General features: G+C 50.7%; 7 protein-coding genes and 1 non-coding gene across 8 annotated transcripts; 4 read left to right on the forward strand and 4 right to left on the reverse strand.

Annotated features, from left to right (window-relative positions):
• Positions 1 to 86: 86 nt before the first annotated feature.
• Positions 87 to 2025, reverse strand: M431DRAFT_114423 (hypothetical protein). Its single transcript, XM_024911903.1, has 3 exons — positions 1200 to 2025; positions 683 to 1133; positions 87 to 624 (listed from the first exon to the last, which is right to left on the reverse strand). Exons 1-3 carry the CDS (start codon positions 1820 to 1822, stop codon positions 403 to 405), a joined length of 1296 nt encoding a protein of 431 aa, XP_024775627.1. The 5' UTR covers positions 1823 to 2025; the 3' UTR covers positions 87 to 402.
• A 228-nt stretch (positions 2026 to 2253) lies between these two features.
• On the forward strand, positions 2254 to 2938 carry M431DRAFT_507616 (hypothetical protein). Its single transcript, XM_024918991.1, has 4 exons — positions 2254 to 2350; positions 2435 to 2505; positions 2570 to 2694; positions 2769 to 2938. The coding sequence occupies exons 1-4, from the start codon at positions 2290 to 2292 to the stop codon at positions 2875 to 2877; spliced, it is 366 nt and encodes a 121-aa protein (XP_024775628.1). The 5' UTR covers positions 2254 to 2289; the 3' UTR covers positions 2878 to 2938.
• Positions 2939 to 3363: 425 nt separating this feature from the next.
• On the forward strand, positions 3364 to 4854 carry M431DRAFT_82458 (hypothetical protein; the record flags this gene model as incomplete). Its single annotated transcript, XM_024923173.1, has 2 exons — positions 3364 to 3501; positions 3571 to 4854. 2 exons carry the CDS (start codon positions 3364 to 3366, stop codon positions 4852 to 4854), a joined length of 1422 nt encoding a protein of 473 aa, XP_024775629.1.
• A 1961-nt stretch (positions 4855 to 6815) lies between these two features.
• M431DRAFT_481421 (hypothetical protein) lies at positions 6816 to 7400 on the reverse strand (the record flags this gene model as incomplete). The annotated part of the gene is made up of 1 exon (XM_024915954.1): positions 6816 to 7400. One exon carries the CDS (start codon positions 7398 to 7400, stop codon positions 6816 to 6818), a length of 585 nt encoding a protein of 194 aa, XP_024775630.1.
• An 877-nt stretch (positions 7401 to 8277) lies between these two features.
• Positions 8278 to 11678, forward strand: M431DRAFT_84345 (hypothetical protein; the record flags this gene model as incomplete). Its single annotated transcript, XM_024923421.1, has 5 exons — positions 8278 to 8395; positions 8451 to 8689; positions 8753 to 8945; positions 9002 to 11040; positions 11127 to 11678. 5 exons carry the CDS (start codon positions 8278 to 8280, stop codon positions 11676 to 11678), a joined length of 3141 nt encoding a protein of 1046 aa, XP_024775631.1.
• Positions 11679 to 12119: 441 nt separating this feature from the next.
• On the reverse strand, positions 12120 to 12220 carry M431DRAFT_t82. The gene has a single exon. It is a non-coding gene; the product is annotated as a tRNA-Ala (tRNA).
• Positions 12221 to 13169: 949 nt separating this feature from the next.
• On the reverse strand, positions 13170 to 16174 carry M431DRAFT_494395 (hypothetical protein; the record flags this gene model as incomplete). The annotated part of the gene is made up of 3 exons (XM_024917246.1): positions 13170 to 13841; positions 13912 to 14875; positions 14982 to 16174. 3 exons carry the CDS (start codon positions 16172 to 16174, stop codon positions 13170 to 13172), a joined length of 2829 nt encoding a protein of 942 aa, XP_024775632.1.
• A 3431-nt stretch (positions 16175 to 19605) lies between these two features.
• M431DRAFT_83352 (hypothetical protein) lies at positions 19606 to 21244 on the forward strand (the record flags this gene model as incomplete). Its single annotated transcript, XM_024923301.1, has 4 exons — positions 19606 to 19760; positions 19818 to 20525; positions 20584 to 20749; positions 20816 to 21244. The coding sequence occupies 4 exons, from the start codon at positions 19606 to 19608 to the stop codon at positions 21242 to 21244; spliced, it is 1458 nt and encodes a 485-aa protein (XP_024775633.1).
• Between the last annotated feature and the right edge of the window lie 279 nt (positions 21245 to 21523).

Here is a 21523-nt window from a genome sequence, read left to right on the forward strand (position 1 = left end):
GGTCGTTTATTAAAGGTCATGTTAGGCAAAGAGTCATGAGACATAAGTGACCAAGATATATATATCTTGATTATTACTTGCCTCTGGCCACTGCAGTGCGCACTTTTGAGCCTTCTTGCGTCTTCTCTGACCAGAGAAACGTTTATCATACAATCTTAGATTTCATCATGCAAGCAAATGCCAATTCATCTTGGACTCAAAATTAATCACATCCTACAAAGATGCCGGCCCACTATCTACCATAAAAAGAATCAAATATGAACAGCTTCTTTTTCTTTTCCAGTAAGACAGATGCATTACGATTCCCGAATTCAACATTGTATGTGCAAAGAGTGCCTAGATGCCCCTCTAACTCCTCAAAGCGCCGCTGTGCCATGTACTCTCAAAGACACGCCCCATTGCCTAAGCTCCCTCGCTTCCAAATTCATTCGTCCATTCAATTTGCTTCTCAATGTCATCCTTGGACACTGTCGGATGTGAGTCAGCTAAAGCTATCTCAAAATCTTGGAGTGTCACGTCCGGAGCCGACAGTTCCTCCGGCTTGACATCGTCGTACGTCATCTCAATCTTCTCCGGATCTCCTGGGGAACAAGGCGTCAACATTCTCTTGCCATCTTTCATTACCTAGAAATTTTTAGTATTAGCAGGGCATAGTTCAGTAATCAGAAAGCTTGAAACATACGGGCTTGAAATGAGTCGCTTGCAAAATCTTCCGAACAGGTCTCATGAGAGCGGACTGAACAACGTTGCTGATATCGCTTCCCGAGAATCCATCTGACAACGATGCCAGGGTGCTGAAATCGCTAGCTTCCAAAGCAGTGTCTGTATCTCCAATAGCAAGCTTGAACATCCTCGCTCGCCCGTTGGGGTCAGGCAGGCCGATGTGAACACGCCTTTGGAAACGTCGGCGAATAGCAGCATCCAGTTGCCAAGGAATGTTGGTTGCGCCTAGCACAAGAATGCCCTTGCTGTCGTTGCCGACGCCGTCCATCTGCACTAGGATTTCCGTCTTGATACGTCGAGAAGCTTCAGATTCACCCTCACCTCGGGGGCCGCAAAGAGCGTCAATCTCGTCAATAAAGATGACAGACGGTTTGTTCTCTCTTGCCATAGAGAACAAAAGCTTCACGAGTCTAACCGCAAAATCATCGTCAGCTACAAGGGCTGTGAAGCGCCATCGCCGTCCAGCAGAAACTCACCTTTCACTCTCACCCATCCATTTGCTCACCAAATCGGAACTGCTGATACTGAAGAACGTGCTGTTTGCTTCTGTCGCGACGGCTTTGGCCAGGTAACTTTTTCCGGTTCCTGGAGGGCCGTACAACAAGATACCCTTCCACGCTTGTCTCTTGCCCTGAAACAGGTTTGGGAATTTGATGGGCAGCACGACGGCCTCTTTTAACGTCTCTTTGGCGCCCTCCAATCCAGCAATATCCTCCCATCTCACGTTTGGTCGCTCTTGGAGAATGGCTCCTGACAGCGCATTGCGAAGCTTCTTGCTGTCTTCGTCCTCTGCTGATGGCTTGGCTTTGCCTCCTGCGCTGGATCCATTGGCTCCCATAGGCGTCTTGCCGCCACTGGCATTGGCCTCGCTCTCGGATTGCAAGAACTGCTTCAGCTTTTCGGCACGGTCCAAGTAGGTCGCCATCTTCTCCTGCATGGTGGCCTTGATAGCCTTGTTCTTCTCCCACTTAAGAGCCTTGACCCACAGCTCCATCGACGACATGTAGAGATCGAAGGCTTTTTGGTATTCCTTCTCATTGTCCGCGGCAATAGCCTTCTGGACCTCGGCGATGGCCCGGTCTCGAAAGTTGACGGACATGATGACGGTTGCCTTGTAGTGTTCGAGGATGCGAGCGCAAAAAGACGACGGCAATGCAGCCTCGGAAAGTGACTCGAGGCGACAGGGGGCGTGTCACTTATAAGCCGTCTTGGGAGGATTCGACAGGCCGGTCGAGCTGGTCACCAGAGGAAGGTCGGGCTTTATCAGCGGAACGAGATGATGCCATGAACTGGGAACTGGATACTGTAACAAAACATGGAGGCCGTACCTGCGCTACTGACCGCTGGCGGGGTAACATTTTACCTCTGTAACGGGGCGCAATTTGGAGCTGCCTGCTGATACTTAGCGGGGCGTCACCAATTCGACTCTAGCACTCATCGAATCGACCAGTCGTGCCAGGTAAGTAAGATTAGGCTGATATATAAGATTCCGCAGAATTGGACTGTGCCTGGCCGTGACTGACCAAGCAGACAAGGTAACCATCAATCACGCGTTGAGCTCCAAAGATGGCCGAGATCCAGGCCAAGCTGCAGTCCCTTTCCGAGGAGTATCAAAAGCTCCAGCAGGGTGAGTAACGTGATGTTGTCTTCACTGCATCTAGCTGTACCTCATTTTAGTTGTGCAGAGGTGTCTAATCTTCGTTTATTTTAGATCTCCAAAACACAGTGGCTTCACGCCAGAAGCTGGAGGGCCAGAGACAAGAAAACCTCGGAGTGCAAAAGGTCGGTGTCACTCGGACTCTTACGGAGGGACCTGGACGAGCCTTTAGAAACTAACAGTTTGAAGGAATTCGAAAACATTGGCGAGGATGAGACCATCTACAAGCTTGTGGGACCAGTCTTGCTGAAGCAGGAAAAGTTCGAGGCAGAGAGCACCGTCAAGGGTCGACTGGACTTTATCGGAGGCGAAATGTTGGTCACCACGCATGATTTATTCACATGCTTTAGACTTTTATAGTTTTGAGAGCACGGCTAACTTTACGCAGTACAAGATTAGAGGGCCAGATCAAGGACACGCAGGAGAACATTGAGAAGAAGAAGACTGAGATTATCCAGATTCAGGCAGGGGCCCAAGGGGCCATTAGCGCACAGTAGATAACGAGACAAATAAATCAAATGAAAAGATAGCTTGGCATCGTATCCAAGAATTTCACCGTAGGCTACAAACCTCTCATGTGTTCACATTCACCACGGAACTTTACTGTACCTATATTCCATGATAGGGAGAGTGCTGCCCCCTTTTAAGATTTGTTCGCGATACAGACACTTTGCACGTATTGGCGCCGCGCCAGCTTACTGCACATGCAATTAAACCCTCCTTCTATTCGCCCAGTCTACAGCGGTCTTGTGCCCCGCCATATTGTCTTGGAGGGGCCGACGTCAACTTGCGGCTTCTGTTAGTTGCAAGTTTGCCAGGAACAACGACCATTTAATCTTTCTGCCTGCCAGGCAGCTCTCCAGCTCTGCAGTATTTGGCGGCGGCCTGGGCTTCTAGCATGAGATATTTCCCCTAGAAAGTCCGTGATTCGCAGAGACGCTATCCGGCCATATCGCAAAGCCCATCTTGTCCAACATTTCGCAATGGAGGCTCGTCCGAGCATGGCCGCGGGCCGGCCGCAAAGCGTCAAGGAGCTGGTAACTCAGGCCGAGAGCTTTGCCTTCAACGTCAATATCGCTATGAAGCACTGGATTCGGGCTGCTGATACACTCTATCAAGAGGTGCGTGCAGAAATGCTGCTGCTGTTTCTTCTTTAGTCGTTATGACCCATGCGCTGACATGATTTCAAGGCATCGTTTGCTTTATCGGATGGCGATTACGGACGAGCCTACATGATGCTATATCGACACTCTGTCTTGGTCCTGAAATTTCTACCCACTCACCCTCAATTCAAAGACCCCGAAAACAAAAAGGCATTCAAGTTACTATCGAAGCGGATTCCTCGCGTCCTCGAAGACCTTGAGCAGCTGAAACCCGAGATTCAGACTCTGTATGACGAGTGGGAACGCGCTGCACCATCTCCCGCTATAGAGCGGCATAAACAGCAGGCAGCATCGTCATATGCAGCCTTTGCAGCTCGAGATCCAAGTCTAAGTGGCAATGCGAGAATTCTGGACGCGGCTGAGCACCAGGATCTGGCAGTGGATTTGGCACAACAAGAGCTAAGCCGGCGAGAGCGAGATAAGCATGCAAGCAAGCATAGTAGCGTTTGGGACGCGCGGGCTGCGGGGAATAGAGCGTCACAATTCGACGATGGCGATCTTCGAAGACAGATGGAGGCAACACGACGTACGCTCGACATGGCCCAAGAGCGCAGAAATATTGATGCAGCATTGGAAGATGATCGGAGTCCTCCAGTGACATCCCATAACTACTACTACCCATCACTCTCCAAATCCAGGCCTGTCGAATACGAACAAAGCCGTTATTCATCATCAAGAGAGCTTCAACCTACTAGACCGCCAAAGGAGCAGTTTGACCTGCCTCCCTTGCGGCATGAAGATGGATACGATACTTCAAAGTCGGCTATCCCGCCTCAGGTGCCCCGCAAGGCTTATGCTGATGACTATCGACCACTGGGTACTCCTTCACAGCCCCTGGTTGATGTTCATCAGCCTCCTCTTCCACCCAAAGATTCGATGGAAATTCCTCAGCCGAAGAAAGAACGCCTCGCCTTTAAGCCCGGGGGCTATCTCGAGAATGGGGATCCTATTCGATCAATATTTCTACCCGGTAGCCTGCGCTCCAAGTTCCTGGAAATTGCCTCCAAGAACACGGCAGCCGGCTTAGAGACCTGTGGCGTCCTCTGCGGAACGCCCATCAATAACGCCCTCTTTGTCCGCTGCCTCCTGATTCCGGATCAGAAATCCACCCCTGACACATGTGAAACGGAGAACGAAAGTGCTTTATTCGATTACTGTATGAGCGAGGATTTATTGATGCTGGGCTGGATACACACACATCCAACACAAACGTGTTTCATGAGTTCTCGTGATCTCCACACGCATGCGGGATATCAGGTAATGATGCCTGAAAGTATTGCCATTGTGTGTGCACCGAGATACAATGAGTAAGTTGGGAAAGTAGGCGATTCGCGCGAACAGCACTCTGACTAACTTGGATCTAGGCACGGCATCTTTCGACTCACGCACCCCCCTGGTTTAGATCACGTCCTCAACTGTAATCGCACAGAGACATTTCATCAGCATTCTATTGACAACCTCTACCGAGAGGCCTATCATCCTAATGGGCACGTATACGAGAGTGACAAGATGCCCTTGCAAGTAGTCGACCTACGGATGAAATGATGAAAATCTCACACATCCTGGACCTCAAAACTTATTTATTAAAGGAACATCGTGAAGCGTTATATTACTGGCAATACGGTCATGTTACAGCGATTTTTCCTTCCTTTTTCACGCGAGCATATTTGGCCTTTTCCTTTCCTTCTATTGGCATTTTCTTGGTCTGGGGGCCATATCATATCCAAACATCTAAGGAGCTGAAAACTTGCGATTAAATGACGGCTATCACAAAGAGAATCTATCATTGATGCGGACTACAAATGCGCGGCTCAGGTCTTGATGATAAATTACCGCCAAAGAAAGCAAGATGGTCGCTGTGGGGAATCTATACCACCAAAGGCCAATTTCCAAGATTGACGGTACATTTCGATGAGACTGGGTAGGAAGCGGGTAGCTTTACATGTAGCATGTAAGTCACTGCTCGAGTTGAACAGCTTCTGGTCGATACTGCGCATGCGGCGCGTTGTTATGCAGCTCCTCATGCGACCAATGTTAGAAGGTTTCACACAAAGAGATTGCGTCCATACCGATGTGCTTGTACAAATGACTACAGCGCGACATGGAAATCATTACAAGGGCATGGAAATGCAGGGCGTTAAGAATCCGAGGAGAGATTGTCAGATGTGTGGTTGACAACGATGGTTACTATCACCCGACAAGATGGGTGAACTTCTAAGCTACTCCGTAATATTATATTTGCTTGATCATGGGCTGTGTACAACAACTCATACCTTACTACAAATACTAACGAGGACACGAAATGAAGCATCATCAGAACTTGAATCGTCCAAGTGGCATGACAAAGTGGCCTCAAAGCCAACCACTCGGTTTTCAAAATGAAGATGACCAAGTTGCGGTGACAGTGGAGCCAGCTTGGGCCAGCCGCAACAAACATATGGATCGAGCCCTATCTGAGATGATCCGCCCCCTGTCCGGGATATCCAGCAGAAGATATTGCAAGCTACGGATGAACGAAGAGGCGCTCAAATAATGATCTCTCTATATCGATCCGTATGTGTCCAAGTAATAGGGTTCATCTGGATCACAATGGGATCTCCGAACCTCAATCCATTGGATCCCGATCGTCGACTTGGCATCCCTTTGCTCTCTCTTTTTAATTGCATGGTCTCCATGGCGATAGATGTACGACTCCGGTGAGCTGGTCTCAGCCATTGGCCTCTCCACATACATCTATGCAGGGATCAGATTGCCTGGCTCTTTTACGGCGTATCAACTCAAGTTTTAGCACAGGATGTGCTCTGAGTCTTTGCATATGCCGGTGCATTGCATCGCTTTGTGCAGAATGATGAATGTTACGAATACGTAGGCAACAATCACAGGGGCGGAGAGAGGGAAACTCGCGATTCGCAAAAAAAACCATTCAACCAGGAAGCTCGACGTAATGGGCGTAGCATTGCAGCTTTCAGCTGGCATCGAGCACGCCTCTCATTTCTCCATGAGAAGTGTGGACCCCGAGACGGGGACCAATCCGGACGACGACATTTCATTCTGAGCAATGATCTGCTCGTAAAGTCTGGCGCCTATATACGCATGTCTTAGACAGACATCGAGCAAGACCGGGGGCATGGACGAAAGAGACGGCACGGTGAAAACTCGACCGCCCGCTATCTCCAGGACTGCTGGGCAGGATTGGCCGATTTGCACTGAAGCCATCTGCACGTTTGTTGCAGCGCATGAAGCTTGCGCAATTAGCGTCCGAGGCAGCTTGTTCAGCAGCCAAGGGAGGGACTCTCAGCTTTGTCTCTTGACTCTGGGCAAAATGGCGAAGCAGCTTCTCCGTACACAGCCAAGGCCACGCTGTTGAGAATCGTACGACGTGTTACCGGCAGCTCTCGAACCACACGCGCGTGCCTCTTGGCGTCCTTTGTTCTCTTGATCAGTCCAGCATCCAACTTTTTGAAGCTGTCATAGCGATGATTCCAGGGATCTGACGTTGGCCTGAGCAGGTTAACCGCATGAAGCTCGATCCTCCAAGGGTACGGGGCTGTACCCGCAGCACTAGTTCTAGTGGGAATCGGCATTTTCAGGTGACGGCCGACTAACACTCGCACCCATGATTCCAAAAGAGTCGACGGCGCAATCTGGTTGTCCATAACGAGATGTGGTGGGTCGAAGGGGGTGGGAACCAGCAAGGTTCGATTCACCACAACTCGTCCATCCTGACAATATGGATCACTCCCAATATCAAGCTTCGTGAGCTGAGAAGTCAGACCCACAGAGCTAGAAACAGAGACGGAGACAGACACAGAGGGAGGTAGAAGGGAGACAATCGGAAGATTGTCCTTGTTCAACATGTGTTGTACGACTCTACGAAGGTCCAGACGTTTGCCACGGGCACCTCCTGCGGGCGAGTGTAGTCCAACATCAAGGAGGGGGGGGGCTCTTTTTTACCAAAATTCGTCTCCCCGTGACGACTGGATGGAATCTATCCCGTCATGATCCCCGGTCCTCTCCGCATATATGTCTTACCCTGACATACAGGCCCTCCAATAAGGGCGGCTAGAGGCGTATAGGGAAATACACATCCCGTGCTAGTACTGCTATCAGCCTTTCTGATCCCCCTGGGATGGAGCTAGAGGTATCACAGCTTGGAGCAAGCAGACACGGCTTTTGCAGAGGTGCCGGTAGCACACGGGAGCACACACCATGTGGGCTACCCAGCTGCCGCAACACTCGTCATTCGTCTTTCTCGTTCTACAATGTAGTAATGGCTTAGTTCCCAGTGTCGATCTCAGCATGCCGTCGCTAAGATTTCTGGTTCAGCCGCAGGCCGCGGCCCGAACCCTCACACGTCCCGGGTGTTTCTGACTGGCTAATTAGAGATGTCTGTATCCATAACGCTTGATGGACTAATGCTGTCGGTGGTCTTGCATGTTTCTGAAAGGGGGGAGAGCACGGCGGCAGGAGGAGCATTGGTTTGTCACCCGGATGGTAGATAAGACACCGGGACGCCCCCAGCTGCATGAGCTTGTCCATTGCCTTTTCTCTCCTCCCATTGCACATTTTCTGCTGCTCCTGAATTCTCTTTTATGATACCCGGCCAGTAGCAACATTCTGTCCACCATGAGTTCCAGCGGAAATGCCCCCAATGGCAACCATGCCACTGTCGAATACCCCAGCGGCCCTGTCGCAAAGGCAAAGAAGACCAAGCCTGTCAAGTATGGCAGCTTGATGCAACTATATCGTGCTTCTCGCCGACCTCTCCCTAACAAGACCGGAGATGGTACCTACCAGGTGGTTAAGAACAGGCCATCGTTGATGCAGGATCTGAGCACAATCACCTTCCAAGGTAATTATCGTGCCAATATTCTGGTGAAACCTGGCATCCTGACGCTTTCTTCTAGATCTCAAGACCCTCAAGGCAATTATCACTGCCAAGCTCAAGGGCGAGACTCAATCCGATGACAAGACAATGATAATGGAGAAGACTATCCAATTGGTTGCTGCGCTACCTGGTGGTTCTAAAAGACAAGAGCAGCTCACCAATATGTTTATTGACGAGCTGTGGTACTCTCTTGAACATCCCCCATTGTTGTACATGGGAGACCAATTCCGCTTTCGTCAAGCTGATGGATCCAACAATGTGAGTTTTTTTTACGATTCAAATACACGCATTTTCGATTAGAAACTCATCAAGACCGCCCAGAACCCTATTATGCCCAAGCTCGGTGCAGCCGGTACTCCTTATTCTCGCTCGGTCCATCCCAGCGTCGTGCCACTGGGAGCTTTGCCTGATCCAGAAGCCATTTTCGAGTCCATCATGGCCAGAGACAAGTTCATCAAGAATCCCAACAACGTCTCAAGCATTCTGTGGTACTGGGCTACCATTATCATCCACGGTAATTGTTACAGCGCGATCACGTTCAGAGAAGAACATAACTAATCACAACTTCAGATCTGTTCTGGACCAACGAAAGGGATCCCAACATCAACGACTCGTCATCATATCTCGACTTAGCTCCCCTCTATGGCCATAGCCAGGATGCGCAGAACTCGGTTCGTACATTCAAAGATGGCATGCTGAAGCCTGATACCTTTGCCGACAAGCGACTCCTGGGCATGCCACCGGGTGTCTGCATTATTCTTGTCATGTTCAACCGCGTTCACAATTACGTTGCTGCAAACATGGCTGCCATCAACGAAGGCAACAGATTCGCCAAGCCTTCTCCGACTTTGCAAGGAGATGCTGCAACTGCGGCTTGGAAGAAGTACGACGAGGAGCTGTTCCAGACAGCTCGCCTGGTGACTTCTGGTCTGTATATCAACATCACTCTAGTCGATTATGTGCGAAACATTATCAACCTGAACAGAGTTGATACCGAGTGGACGCTGGATCCTCGACAGGAGGCCGGCGTCGACGTCGGCACTACGAAGGGCTCTGAACGAGGAGTCGGCAACAGCGTCTCTGCGGAATTCAACCTCTGCTACCGCTGGCACTCTTGCATCTCCGAGATGGACGACGAGTGGATTCACGCCTTCTATGACGACCTCTTGGGCGAGAACTATGGCACCATGGATATGCGCACTCTGATGATTGCCATCCGCAAGTTTGCCATGGGCATGCCCAAGGACCCTGCCGACTGCGTCTTTGGCGGCTTCACGCGTGGCGCTGACGGACGCTTTGACGACGACGATCTCGTCAACTGCATCGCCACGGCCATTGAGCAGCCGGGTGGTTCTTTCGGTGCCCGCAACGTGCCTCGCATCATGAAGCCCGTGGAGATGCTCGGCATCATTCGTGGCCGAAAGTGGCACCTGACTGGCTTGAACGAGTTCCGCAAGCACTTTGGTCTCAAGGCCTACGCGACCTTTGAGGACATCAACTCGGATCCCCAGGTTGCTGACGCTCTGCGTAATTTGTACCAGCATCCCGACTATGTCGAACTCTATCCTGGCATCGTGGCTGAGGAGGCCAAATCACCCATGGTTCCTGGTGTCGGCATCGCTCCCACTTACACCATTTCCCGTGTCGTCTTGTCTGATGCAGTCTCCCTTGTCCGTGGCGATAGACACTACACCACGGATTACAACCCACGGTACCTCACAAACTGGGGTTACAAGGAGGTTGAATATGACCTGAAAGTCAATCACGGCTGCGTGTTCCACAAACTCTTCATCCGAGCATTCCCCAACCACTTCAAGCAAGACTCCGTTTATGCCCACTACCCCATGGTCATCCCTCAGGAGAACCGCAAGATCTTGACCAGCTTGAACCGCGTCCACCGCTTCAGCTTCGAGCGCCCGAGAGCCGCTGCTCCTCGCGTAGATATCACCACCTTTGGCGGCTTCAAGCAGGTCATTGCAAACGAGGACAAGTACCGCGTCCAGTGGCAGGAAGGCCTCGAAATTCTTTCTGGCCACACCGGCCGCTACATGCAGGCCAATGACCGCAAGACGCTTGAATCTGTACTCTATAAGGATAACTGGAGAAGTGCCGTCAAGGCATTTTACGCAAAGACGGCCGAGACGTTGCTGGCCAATAAGTCGTACACTATCATGGGCAAGAAGCACATCGACATTGTTCGCGATTTCGGCAACACTGCTCACACCCACTACGCCGCTCAGATCTTCAACATCCCCCTCAAGACGCAGGAGAATCCCAAGGGCGTTTTCTCTGAGCACGAGCTATACGCCTCTCTGGCTGCCATCTTCACCACCATCTTCTTAGACATTGATCCCGTGAAATCCTTCTCCTTGAGACAAAAGATAAAGGAAGCCGCTGATGCGCTTGGGGAGTCTCTCGAGACGACTATCAAGTACACCAAATCTTTTGGCCTTCGCCTCTTCACTGGCAACACCAGCAACGATCCTCTTTCTACCGCCGGTGTTAATGCCGTCAAGGCTTTGGCTAAGTCTGGCATGAGCCCTCATGATATTGCCTGGGGATTGATATTGCCTACGGCTGCTGCTATTGTTCCAACCCAAGGTCGATTGGTACGCATTCCCAATGTTTTTTTCACATATTAAAGTCCCTCTTCATTTCTATTAGAAGCTAACGGTGCTCCTTTCTTTCTATTTAGTTCGCCCAAGCTCTCGACTGGTACCTATCATCCGAAGGCGCTGCCTACGTCGATGACCTCCACATCCTCGCCTCGCAGGAGCCCAGCCCCGAAAGCGACGCTCTTCTCCTCGGCTTCGCCATGGAGGGTGTCCGCATGGCCGGTGCCTTTGGCCTGCACCAGGTTTCCACCGGCCCCGACATCATCACCGAAGATGACGGCCGCAAAATCAGCGTCAATCAAGGCGACAAGGTCTTTGCGTCCTTTGTCTCCGGCGCCCGTGACGCGACTCAGTTCCCCAACCCGGACACTGTTGATCCCCGTCGCCCTCTCGAGTCTTACATCCAGTTCGGTGCCGGCACGCACAGGGCTTTGGATAAGGAAGTCAGCCAGATTGCATTGGTGGAGCTCTTCCGTGCTATTTTCAAGAAGCAGGGTTTGAAGAGGGTTGCTGGGCCTCAGGGCGAGCTGAAGAAGGTCCCGAGACAGGGCGGTCACTGCGAGTATCTGAGTGAGGATTGGGGCACTCTTACGCCCTTCCCTGTGTCTATGAAGGTTACTTGGGATAATTAACTGAATGAGGAGAGTCAGAGGGGGGATGAAAGTGAAAAGAAAAGAGTGAATACCCTATGAAGTGTTAAAGAAATTGAGAATTTGGTTACTGTTTAGTGTGAAATATCGGGAGGATAGGTAATTATGATATGATGTTATTTAATGGATACTTCCCTGTCAAGGGGTTAATCATACTCAACTATTGCATCCTAACAGTTTAAACATTAAGACTCTTTGACTGACCTCAACTCTTGCATGTTTTAATGTGTTCAAATGTTGTTTTGCACTTTTTTATATTTTATTGACACCAACTTGGTAAAGCAGTCAACTATAAAAATCTATCCTTCCACTCCGTTTACGCCAATAGTAGCAATAAATAAGAACCGCCCAATATACAAAAGAAACACACACAAAAAAAAGAGAGAGTTAGACATTACAAAAAAGGTCGAAAAAAATAAACGCTGGACGAACGGGGAATCGAACCCCGGACCTTTCCCATGCGGTTGTACAACCAGGAGGTTACACGATGCTAAGGGAAAATTATACCACTAAACCATCCGCCCATGCTATGCGTTGAAAACGTCCGTCCAAAAGTGCTTCTATCAAGGTAAGCAAAACACACGGTTTCTCCCAAAAAAGATTGTTTAGTAGCCGTCTCCAAAGGCACATCTCACACACCACCAACATACAACACAGTATAGGACAGTCACAAGAAAAGGAAAGACAAAGCAGATTCTCGAGAGCATGGAGATGCAGGTAAATGAACAACCGAATCTACTTAAAAAAAAAAATATCAACTGTCTGTATGTATGTCGAATGCGGTCAATGGTATCATCCACGTCTTGTAATAAAAGCCAATATTAGCACACTTTGCAACCACAGCCCCCCAACACGGGGGTGCACAAATTTCCCTTCTCTGTCTTTCTCTTTTTTTCTCTTCTTTCAACCTACAACAAACAAACAATCTGCACGCCCATTCCGCCGCTGTTTCTCTCCACTCCCATGTCACACATAGGAAAAACAAGACTCAAAAAGAAAAGAAGAAAAAGGAGACAAAAGACACGTGGAGAGTAAAAGATGCCGTTTCCTCAGAGGACAAAAGGAAAAAAAAAAATATGAACCCAATCAAAAGGACAGGAAAGAGCTTGGCCAACAGGAGACAATCAGATGGGGAGAAGAAGAAAACCGCAATGGCCGTCAAGCAGGAGGGATGGGGGGTTAGAAAGGGGATGAGAAAAGAAAAAAGCAATGAAAATCGAAAAAAGAGAAACGCGAGGTGCTGATTATGTTGCAAAACAGTGTTTAAAATCATAGAGCCCAGCAATTCCGCCCGACCCGTTTCCTTGTCCTTCATGCGGAATCATCAGAGAAAAAAAAAATTGGGTTAAAGTCTGGACCCTTTGTTTATAGTGAACATCGCTGATTTTATGCGCCATGCCGTGCTTTGTCGTAATACCAATCAATTTCCAATCCATCAGCGACGGAGTCGAGGTCCAACAGTTTGTAATCCGTCTACTGAACCATTCTAATTCCACCTGGTTGTTGCGAGTTCTCCTTCTTGGGGAGCGGCGGTAGATGCTTGTTCAGACTCCCTCGGCTCGTCGGTCGGGCCACCTTGAGGGAGTTGTCCCTGCTCACGGTGCCGTTGCTGTTGTCGCCGTAGCCACTATCAGAGCTATCGGGCTTGAGATAGGTTTGGTCGTGAGGAGGAGGGGTCGGCGGAGGCGCGCGGCTGGGCTCGGCCATGTTGCTCCAAGAGGTGCCCTGGATCCATCGTTCCGTATCGTCTCGGCTGCTCTCTCCGGCTTCTTCTACCACGGGAAGAACGGCCTCGTGTTGTGAGTCACGGGCGCCGGGCATGGCGGTAGTCTTGAGTGTTCGCTCGGGTATCTGAGCCTCAGGCGTTCGCCCATTAGAGTGTATTCCGACTGGAGGCGGTGGGGGCTGGTGCATCGGCATCGGGGGAATCGTGCTCTGCCTCGACCTTTCTTGCTTCTGTGCCTGAGCAAGCATTTCTTGGTCTCTGCGTGCGCGTTCTCGTTTCGCCTCCTCAGCGGACATGGTGATACCTTGGATGAAGTGGTAGAAGCGATCTCCGTATTGGTCCGGTGGCAAAGCGGATATTTTGCTCTTGTCATTCGAGAGACCTTTCCAGAAATGTTCGATCTTTTTGATCATTCCGTACTATCAAGATGTTAGTTAGTATTTCAACAAAGCTGATTAGCTAGCGGCACGGCGCCATCCTACGACTTACGTGAGTCAGACAATCAATGACACCCAGGTAGTAAATCTCTTCTGCCGGCTCATTGTCTTCGTGGGTTGCTCTGAAGCCACCGTCGTCTTGGTTGAAAAGAAGCCCACGACGATCCTCGCCCACCTCCTCGGGCATCTGGTCGTTGGCCACGCCCATGGGCACTGGGCGTTCTTTCTGGACCATCTGTCGCAGTTCCTTTGCCTTGCGGTAATTCTCCAGCTTCGATGGTGTTCGCAGAAGGGAAGCCTGGAGATCGTCGTCGGTGCTTTTCTCGCCGCCAGGGTTGAACACTTGCAAAGTCTTTCCACGCAGGTTTTCTTCATTTCCACGGGAAAGATCATGGATGCCGACCAACAAGGAATAGTCCATGATATGGAGACGCTTGAGGAGGGCCACATCCCGCTGTAGCTGCTCAAGGAACAGCTTCTTCTTCTGAATACCCAGTTCGAGGTTCTGCTTTCGTCGGAGCCAGTTCAAATCCTTGAGGGTCGCGCGGGGGTTCTTGTCCAAGTCTTCCTCTCTATAATCTCGACCAATAGTCGATCCCTTGAGATCAAACGTTGTGTGGACATCTCGGTGTGGGGGGAACAAATTGTTCATGACGACGAAATGAATCTTCTTTCCGTAGGGCATCTTGACTCGATGGAGGCCGTAAAACTGAGATAGCAACGTATTGGGATTCTTGGTGACGTGCTCGTAATATTCTCTGAGGATCTTGCGCAGAAATTTATGCTCAGCATGGTGAATGGTCTTGATGATGTACTTGTAATCTCTAGAAAAGTAGAAAAAGCTGCCGCTCTTGCCCGGGGAGCCCAGCTCCGAGAGGATGTATTTGCCAGTCAGTGACATGAGATAGTCGGCTGGGTCTAGACGGAAGGCGTTTCGTAGATGACGGAAGACCCAAGGAGCATAGTCTTTGAATTTGAAGTCGTACTTGGCCGAGGGAACGAGTTCGTTGCCGGTGCTAATGAGACGCGATAATGTTAGCATTTGATGGCGCCATACGGGACGAAGAAGTCCGCTAGGCAAAGCATGAAGAGTTTAAGGGGGGCAAGGTTGCGTTTACGTACATATCAAATGTAGACTTTTGCTTAACATTAAAGTCTGCATCGGTCAATTCGCGGTCCAACTTTGCGTTTGTCCTCGAAACGGAAACACGGATGCCCGTTAGCATGTTGTAGGCCGTCACCCAGTTGGCATGGCTCTCGTCAACCTTGGTGCCAACCAAGACACGGTCATCGTCCTCTTCCTCCTTCCGTCTCCGCTTGCTGGCCCGCTTCTGTCGATATACTTCGGCCCATCGCATGGCATCTTCGTCGGGAGCAATCTCGTCCCGGGGGGCATCGGACTGCATGGATCTCGTTGTCCGCCGGGCCAGGCTGAAGGAAGCGGCGCGGCCGGTAGGGCTGGCGACTGTGGGGGAGAAGCGTCCGCTGGCCTGGGCGGTATCGAGTTCTCTCGAAGTTCTGCCCGATGGTGGTTTGGGCACCTCAAGCGTATGTCTTTGCTTGGGTCCCATGCCGGGGCCTGGGGGCTGCAAGTGAGCGGACAGTGAGGGCGCCGAGTTGGAGCCGCTGGGCTGGTAGGTTGCGGGAGATGAGAAGCGCTGGGGGTTGATGCTGGTGTTGTAGTTTTGCGGCAGGGCGAGGTCGGACGCCATGGGCGATGCAGGCGTCAGAGACGGTGTCCAAGGCTGAGGCGGGCTGTGCGACTCGGCGTCTGTGGGGGGCGGAGTTGGTCGGGTGAAGGTAGCAGAGATATCGTCCTGGACGCTCCTTGTCGATGCCCTGTGACTCTGATTGCTCGCTGGCTTGCGGGCCGCATCTGCAGCTGCATGCGAGAATTCGAGCCCATTGCTGGTCTGTGGCACGGAGCGATGAGGGAGAGAAAAGGCGGTGCCATTGGACAGGCGATGGTCAACGTCTTGCACGTCCAAATCTTGCCCAAAGCCTTGCACGCCGTAACCGCCAGGCAGACTCTTGCCGTTGGAGAGAGAGCTCATGCTGGTAGGACGTGTCTCGTTGCCGCTGGCGTCGTCTCTCCACCGGTCGAGGTCGCTCAAGGGCACGGGCGAGTCCGAAACGTCCGAGTCGCGGGTGGACAGTGTCGAGCTCTCGTCGAAGCGCTCATGGACGGCGTAGGACCGGGCGTCGGTTATGGAAGCCTCATTCGCCTGGTCCTTTGCACCGAAGTGGTCGCTGAGCTTGATTACGGAGCCGTTGGAAAAGACTGTCGGGTTGTCTTGGGTCAAGAACGAGGGCATTTCGCTGCGACGGCGGACGCGAGCGGCAGGCGGGTGCTAAATGCTACCAATTGAGCGATGCTTCCTGGATCGACGGGGTGAATGTGAGTGGTGATGGGATGGGGGATTGCTGGCAGCGGCCAAGAAGGTCGTTGCACCGGGCTTGATTCTCGCGGATTGGATGGTGCAGGAGATTGGGCAGAGACAAGCAGAACTAACGCAGCAGCAGCAGCGAGGAAAGACTGGCGCGCCGACCCACTGGCGCAGCGCTGGGGGGGATTGGATGACGAATAGCCCGGGGGCTGCAGCGAGGGACGGCGCCTAGAAGGGCCAGCCAGGGGAGAGCTGGAGTGCACGTTTAGGGCTCTTCGGGGGGGCTGCGCTGTGCTGTGCAGTGCTGAGCTGTGATGTCTGGTGCTGTTTGTTTGCTCGGATTTTGGTGTATCGATGATGTCTGGTGTGATGGAAATGGAAATGGAAAGAGAACGAGCAACGTTGGAACACGAACACGCAAAACGCAGCGCTCGGAGGCTTACTCTTACTGTACCTTGCCCTTCTGGCCCTACCAGGGACAATCTGGCAGCGGGCTGTCGGGGTCCAACGTGGAAAATTGAAATGAGGCTGGTCTTGGGCAGTGGCGGGTTTGTCGTTTCCTCCGGGCTGCGCTAATGGGTCAAGGGGGTTGGCAGCGGAAATGGGCGAGGGAAAAAATGGATCAGCGTGAAGTTGATGGGAACTTGTTGCTTGAACATCCATGAAACTTGGAAAAACCTGGAGACTTGCTGCATAGCACACTGGAGCCCTGCCGATGGATGCTATTATGGAGAGGCTCCAGTGGGCGGCCGCTCAGCCGCTGTGAGAGTCCATCATCACGGCAGCACGAATGTTGACTCAACATGCACGGGATTGATATCATTTGATAGATGGAATCAATAGTTGGATGTACTGAACCTCTGCTACTGCTTCTGCTACTGGATGGACAATGGATGGGCTCACACACAGTGACAGTCTTTTGGTGCCAGCCAGCGTTGGACCTGGTTCAGCTGAGTTCGCGCTGCTGATCTGAGGCAGTGCTTTTTGTGCGCTGGCCAAGATTTTGTCGCATCGTGGTCCCCCAGCGCGCGTGCCACGGCAGACTTGCATGTGCATGTACCGCTAAGGTACTGTCTTCATACTCGTACGTACGCGTAAGATCAATTATAATGGAGCAGATACTGCACAGGTGCGCATTTGGATGCCGAAGCGGAAAAGTTGGCGGTATTGCTCGTATGGTGACTCGCAGAAATGATTTACAGGAGGCTCTGGCGCTCTGGCCCAATGCCTTCAAACCGTTCCACCAACATGCCCGCACCAAACAGGGGGGAGACGAGAGCAAACAAATCCATCCATCGTATTCCGCATGGGTGAAACCGGCTTACTAAGAAGCATCATGGTGTCCAATCTGCCCATGTCGTGACAGAGAGAAAATAAAAACAATTCAAGACTCAACTCCGGAGTTCCTCACATGGACTTAAGAACTGCTACTCCGTATCTGGACGATCGTATCATGGCGCCGGCTGCACAACTTCCACGGCCTTGCGGATTGGCGGCAGGGCTAATGTTCCATTCCAGCCGAAATGGTGGTACCCGTCCTTGCGCTGTATTTATCACGCACCAACAGGTAACTCCGCACACTGACATCAAATTGGACACTCCCTAAAACTTCGTTCCCCCCTGAGCATCTCTGCTTGGCACTAACCTAACGTTTAAAGGATCAAATCGAATACGGATCAAATCGCACTCGCCCATCCACTCTGCTTTGAGCTTCCATGTTCCGTAATCAATTCCTGCCACCCAAATAAAAAATCCATAGGGAAAAAGGTGGCCCTGTCAGCACTGCCTCTCCCATTATATTAAGCCATGCCGGCCGAAACTTGCCGGGCCAGCGCATAAATACTGGTAATATCTTGGCGCCGTGCACAAGCACTCAGCCCCTCTCGCTCAGAAACATTGCTGTCGCCATCCCTGAATCCTGTCTCCAGTTCTCATTTCTACTACCGATGCACAAGTCTCCCTGTTCTTCTAGAAGAGCTGGTGGAACCCGATTGTTACTGTGTTGGACGCGCACAGGCAAAGCCCGGGACAGGACACAGAAGGATGAAGAGGGAGGAGAACCAGGCCACGGACAAGAAGAATTGAAGCTTCTTCTTTAGGCTGTAGGTAATCGATGCCCTGTCGCCGTCGCCCCCATGTCGCATCGCCTGCTTCAAAAGGATGCATCTGCCGACACACGGATAATATTATAGTAAAACTTCCTAGGGGGCAGCCTCAGGTTACTCGAGCAACTTGTCGTCTGCGCAGGACAGTGAAACGTCTACTGCGTGCTTACCTGTACGTACACTCTCAGTATTACATGTGAATGTGCCTTAATTCCAACCATCATACTCGTACATACTTTCTTCAAGCAAACATCAAGGTCAGCAGCTCCTTGACCGAGAGACAGTGGAGGTACCTTGGTCTGAGTACCATGGCGTCATCGACGTCATGATCAGTCGTGTCGATCTTTTCACAACCCACGGAACAAGGTTCTTGTGTTCACGGAGTTTCGAGTGAGATAGTACAATCGCCATCTAACATGTATCGTACTGTACATAACACAGTAGTTGTGTGCCCAAGTGTCGTTGATTTCGTGCCGTTATATGCGGACACTCCGTGGGAATACCTGCATGTACCTCTGTAGTGCACATGATCGCCTGTAAGATCGAGCTTCAACCAACAGCCAACATGTGATGCTACGATTATGCTCGTACATCCGACGCTTCCATGCTTCCCCTTCCACTCTCACAAACCATATACACTAGCTTTTTTGTCCAAATCTTACTCACACTAGATAACAGCATCTTGGATATTCAATTCTCCATACCTATGTGCCGCCGTTTGATTCAGCTTTCTTGATAGTCATCAAAATCCCACTAGCTACCCTATAAGAACCACAATCATCTAATATTTCAAGGCCACGATGAACTAAGAGACATTTCAAGGCAGCCTACATTATGGACTCTATCAATTTGGAATCTTGGGATAGATTTCTCTTGCATTTACACCCAACAAGAGTTGCCAATTAAATGAGCTCTTGGCTTAGAACATGAAGTACTCCGTAGTTCCTCGTGCCATTTCTCCAGCTTGAGGTTCAATGTGTTGACCAAGAATTACACTATCCTGAATAGGTTAGACTCCCGAGCTGCCTCTTCATTCATACGCCTCTGGCCATGACTTGATATCCCATTATGTTTCCCCTTGGCCCATTCTTCTGTATAAAGTTAGAGTACCGAGGACTTGACAGCCTCTTTCTTACCGTAACTTGCAAAACTCTTCATTATCACCTCTCACGATGATTATAAATACCGGAAACATGCTCTCAAAAATGGCATCCAAAGGGAAATTAGCGAATCGCCATCATGGAGACCACAGATATGGAGAAATCAGCTGCTACGGCTCCGTCAGTCTTGAACTCGGAGATTGAAGACACTGATCAAGCATGGCGGGAGCCAAAAGATAATCCTTTAAACTGGCCTCGATCAAAAAAGTACCAGACAATTGGCCTGGTCTCTTTCCAAGCGTTCATCTCGTAAGTTCTCACCATCAGATGACTGTACATGGATGTTCTCTCTCTTACTTTCTGCAGTCCTCTTGCGAGTTCCATCATGGCTCCCGGTTTACCAGAATTGGCAGAAAAATACAACATCAAATCTGACACCGTTCTAGCGTTGACTCTGACGATATATCTCCTGGCCTGGGCACTTGGCCCACTCGCCTTTGCCCCTTTGTCTGAGATGTATGGTCGGCGGTGGGTGATTAACATATCGAGCGTCATATTCACCGCGTTCAGCATTGGGTGCATTTTTGCCAAGTCAACTGGACAACTGATTGCTTTTCGGTTCTTGGCTGGCCTCGGAGCGTCGACACCGATATCTATTGCGGGAGCTGTCATAGCAGATCTTTACATCTTGGAGGAGCGAGCCCCAGCCAGCGCTATCTATGGCTTGGGTTTACTGATAGGACCACCGACTGGCCCCATTATGGGAGGATATTTGACACAGACGGTTGGAGTTCGGTATGGATTTGTTCTCACGGCCGCTCTTGGAGCTGTAGCCTTGGTACTCAGCGTGTTTCTTCTTCCAGAGACTGATCATGCAATCATCCGATCAAAACGTGGTCCGCAGCGTGGAGGAATAACGGGGCTCTTCAATAAAAAGCCAGAGACGTCGGTTGAGGACAAGCGCACACAATCTTCTACCCCCCTGACGGGGCCAGCTAGAGAAGCAGCTCTACGTCCTTTGGTGCTTCTCACGAGAAGTCCCATTTGCTTTATCCTGAGTTTCTACGGAGCACTGTTAGTATCTTCATTTCGAAACGCTTCTAAATTATCTACTGACCACAATCGCCTACAGCGTCTACGGCTTCCTCAACATGTTTTTCACGACTTTTCCAACGATATTTGGCGAGATATATGGATTTAGACCTGGACCAACCGGTCTGACATACATAGGAGGCGGACTTGGAGAGCTGTGTGCCACAGCTTTGGGCGGATGGGTTGGAAACACCGTCTACCACAATGTGAGTGCCGGAATTTCCCTCACGCATCTCCTATAAACGAACTGACACGAATGCTTCGGTCAATAGTTGACCAAAAAGAATGGCGGCATCCAAAAGCCCGAGTTTCGCATGCCGGGAATGCTTCTCGGTTCCGTTGCTGTCCCCATCGGGCTCTTCTGGTTCGGCTGGACAGCACAGACACATCAACACTGGATGCTGCCCATCATTGGATCATCCATTTTTGGATTCGGCATGATGTCCATCCTGTTGCCACTGCAGCTGTACTTCATCGACGCATTCAAATACTCGGCTGCTGCACTGGCCGCTGCCTCGCTCGCTCGCTCGCTGCTTGCATTCGCCATCCCCCTATTCGCCCCACAAATGATTGATGCGATGGGACTGGGGGGAACATATTCTTTCCTTGGCGGATTGAGCATCGCAATAGGTATCCCGCTGCCCCTTTGGGTGTATTTCCAGGGGGAGAAGATTCGAGCCAGGAGCGATTTAAATCACTGAGAGACAGAGGAAGCGAAGGGACAATCTCTAGGTCTCTGTCGATTTTTAATGATGCCTAGCCGTCTACGCGTACTGCGATCATCAACCCTTCCTTTTTCATTTTATTCTACGTCTGAGGTGGAAGAGAGTTCTTTCGAGGAATTTGTAATGAAAGACATAAGCCAGTTGAGAGGGTAGCAATAGAATACATGTACGGAGTGCTCAGTAAGGAAACCATGTCATGTGTAAAGTACAAGCACCCATCATCATCATTCTTATTATTTGCTAAATGACCTCTTC

The sequence above is a fragment of the Trichoderma harzianum genome (genome assembly GCF_003025095.1).
Source record: "Trichoderma harzianum CBS 226.95 unplaced genomic scaffold M431scaffold_5, whole genome shotgun sequence".
Taxonomy (NCBI): domain Eukaryota; kingdom Fungi; phylum Ascomycota; class Sordariomycetes; order Hypocreales; family Hypocreaceae; genus Trichoderma; species Trichoderma harzianum.

Excerpts from the sequence above, each read along its gene's own strand:
- M431DRAFT_114423 (XM_024911903.1), bottom strand. The coding sequence starts at position 1,822 with ATGTCCGTCAACTTTCGAGACCGGGCCATCGCCGAGGTCCAGAAGGCT. Across the intron at positions 1,134-1,199 it reads TGGATGGGTGAGAGTGAAAG|ACTCGTGAAGCTTTTGTTCT; the intron begins GTGAGTTTCTGC and ends TTTTGCGGTTAG. Across the intron at positions 625-682 it reads AAGCGACTCATTTCAAGCCC|GTAATGAAAGATGGCAAGAG; the intron begins GTATGTTTCAAG and ends AAAAATTTCTAG.
- M431DRAFT_507616 (XM_024918991.1), top strand. The coding sequence starts at position 2,290 with ATGGCCGAGATCCAGGCCAAGCTGCAGTCCCTTTCCGAGGAGTATCAA. Across the intron at positions 2,506-2,569 it reads AAAACCTCGGAGTGCAAAAG|GAATTCGAAAACATTGGCGA; the intron begins GTCGGTGTCACT and ends AACAGTTTGAAG. Across the intron at positions 2,695-2,768 it reads GACTTTATCGGAGGCGAAAT|TACAAGATTAGAGGGCCAGA; the intron begins GTTGGTCACCAC and ends AACTTTACGCAG.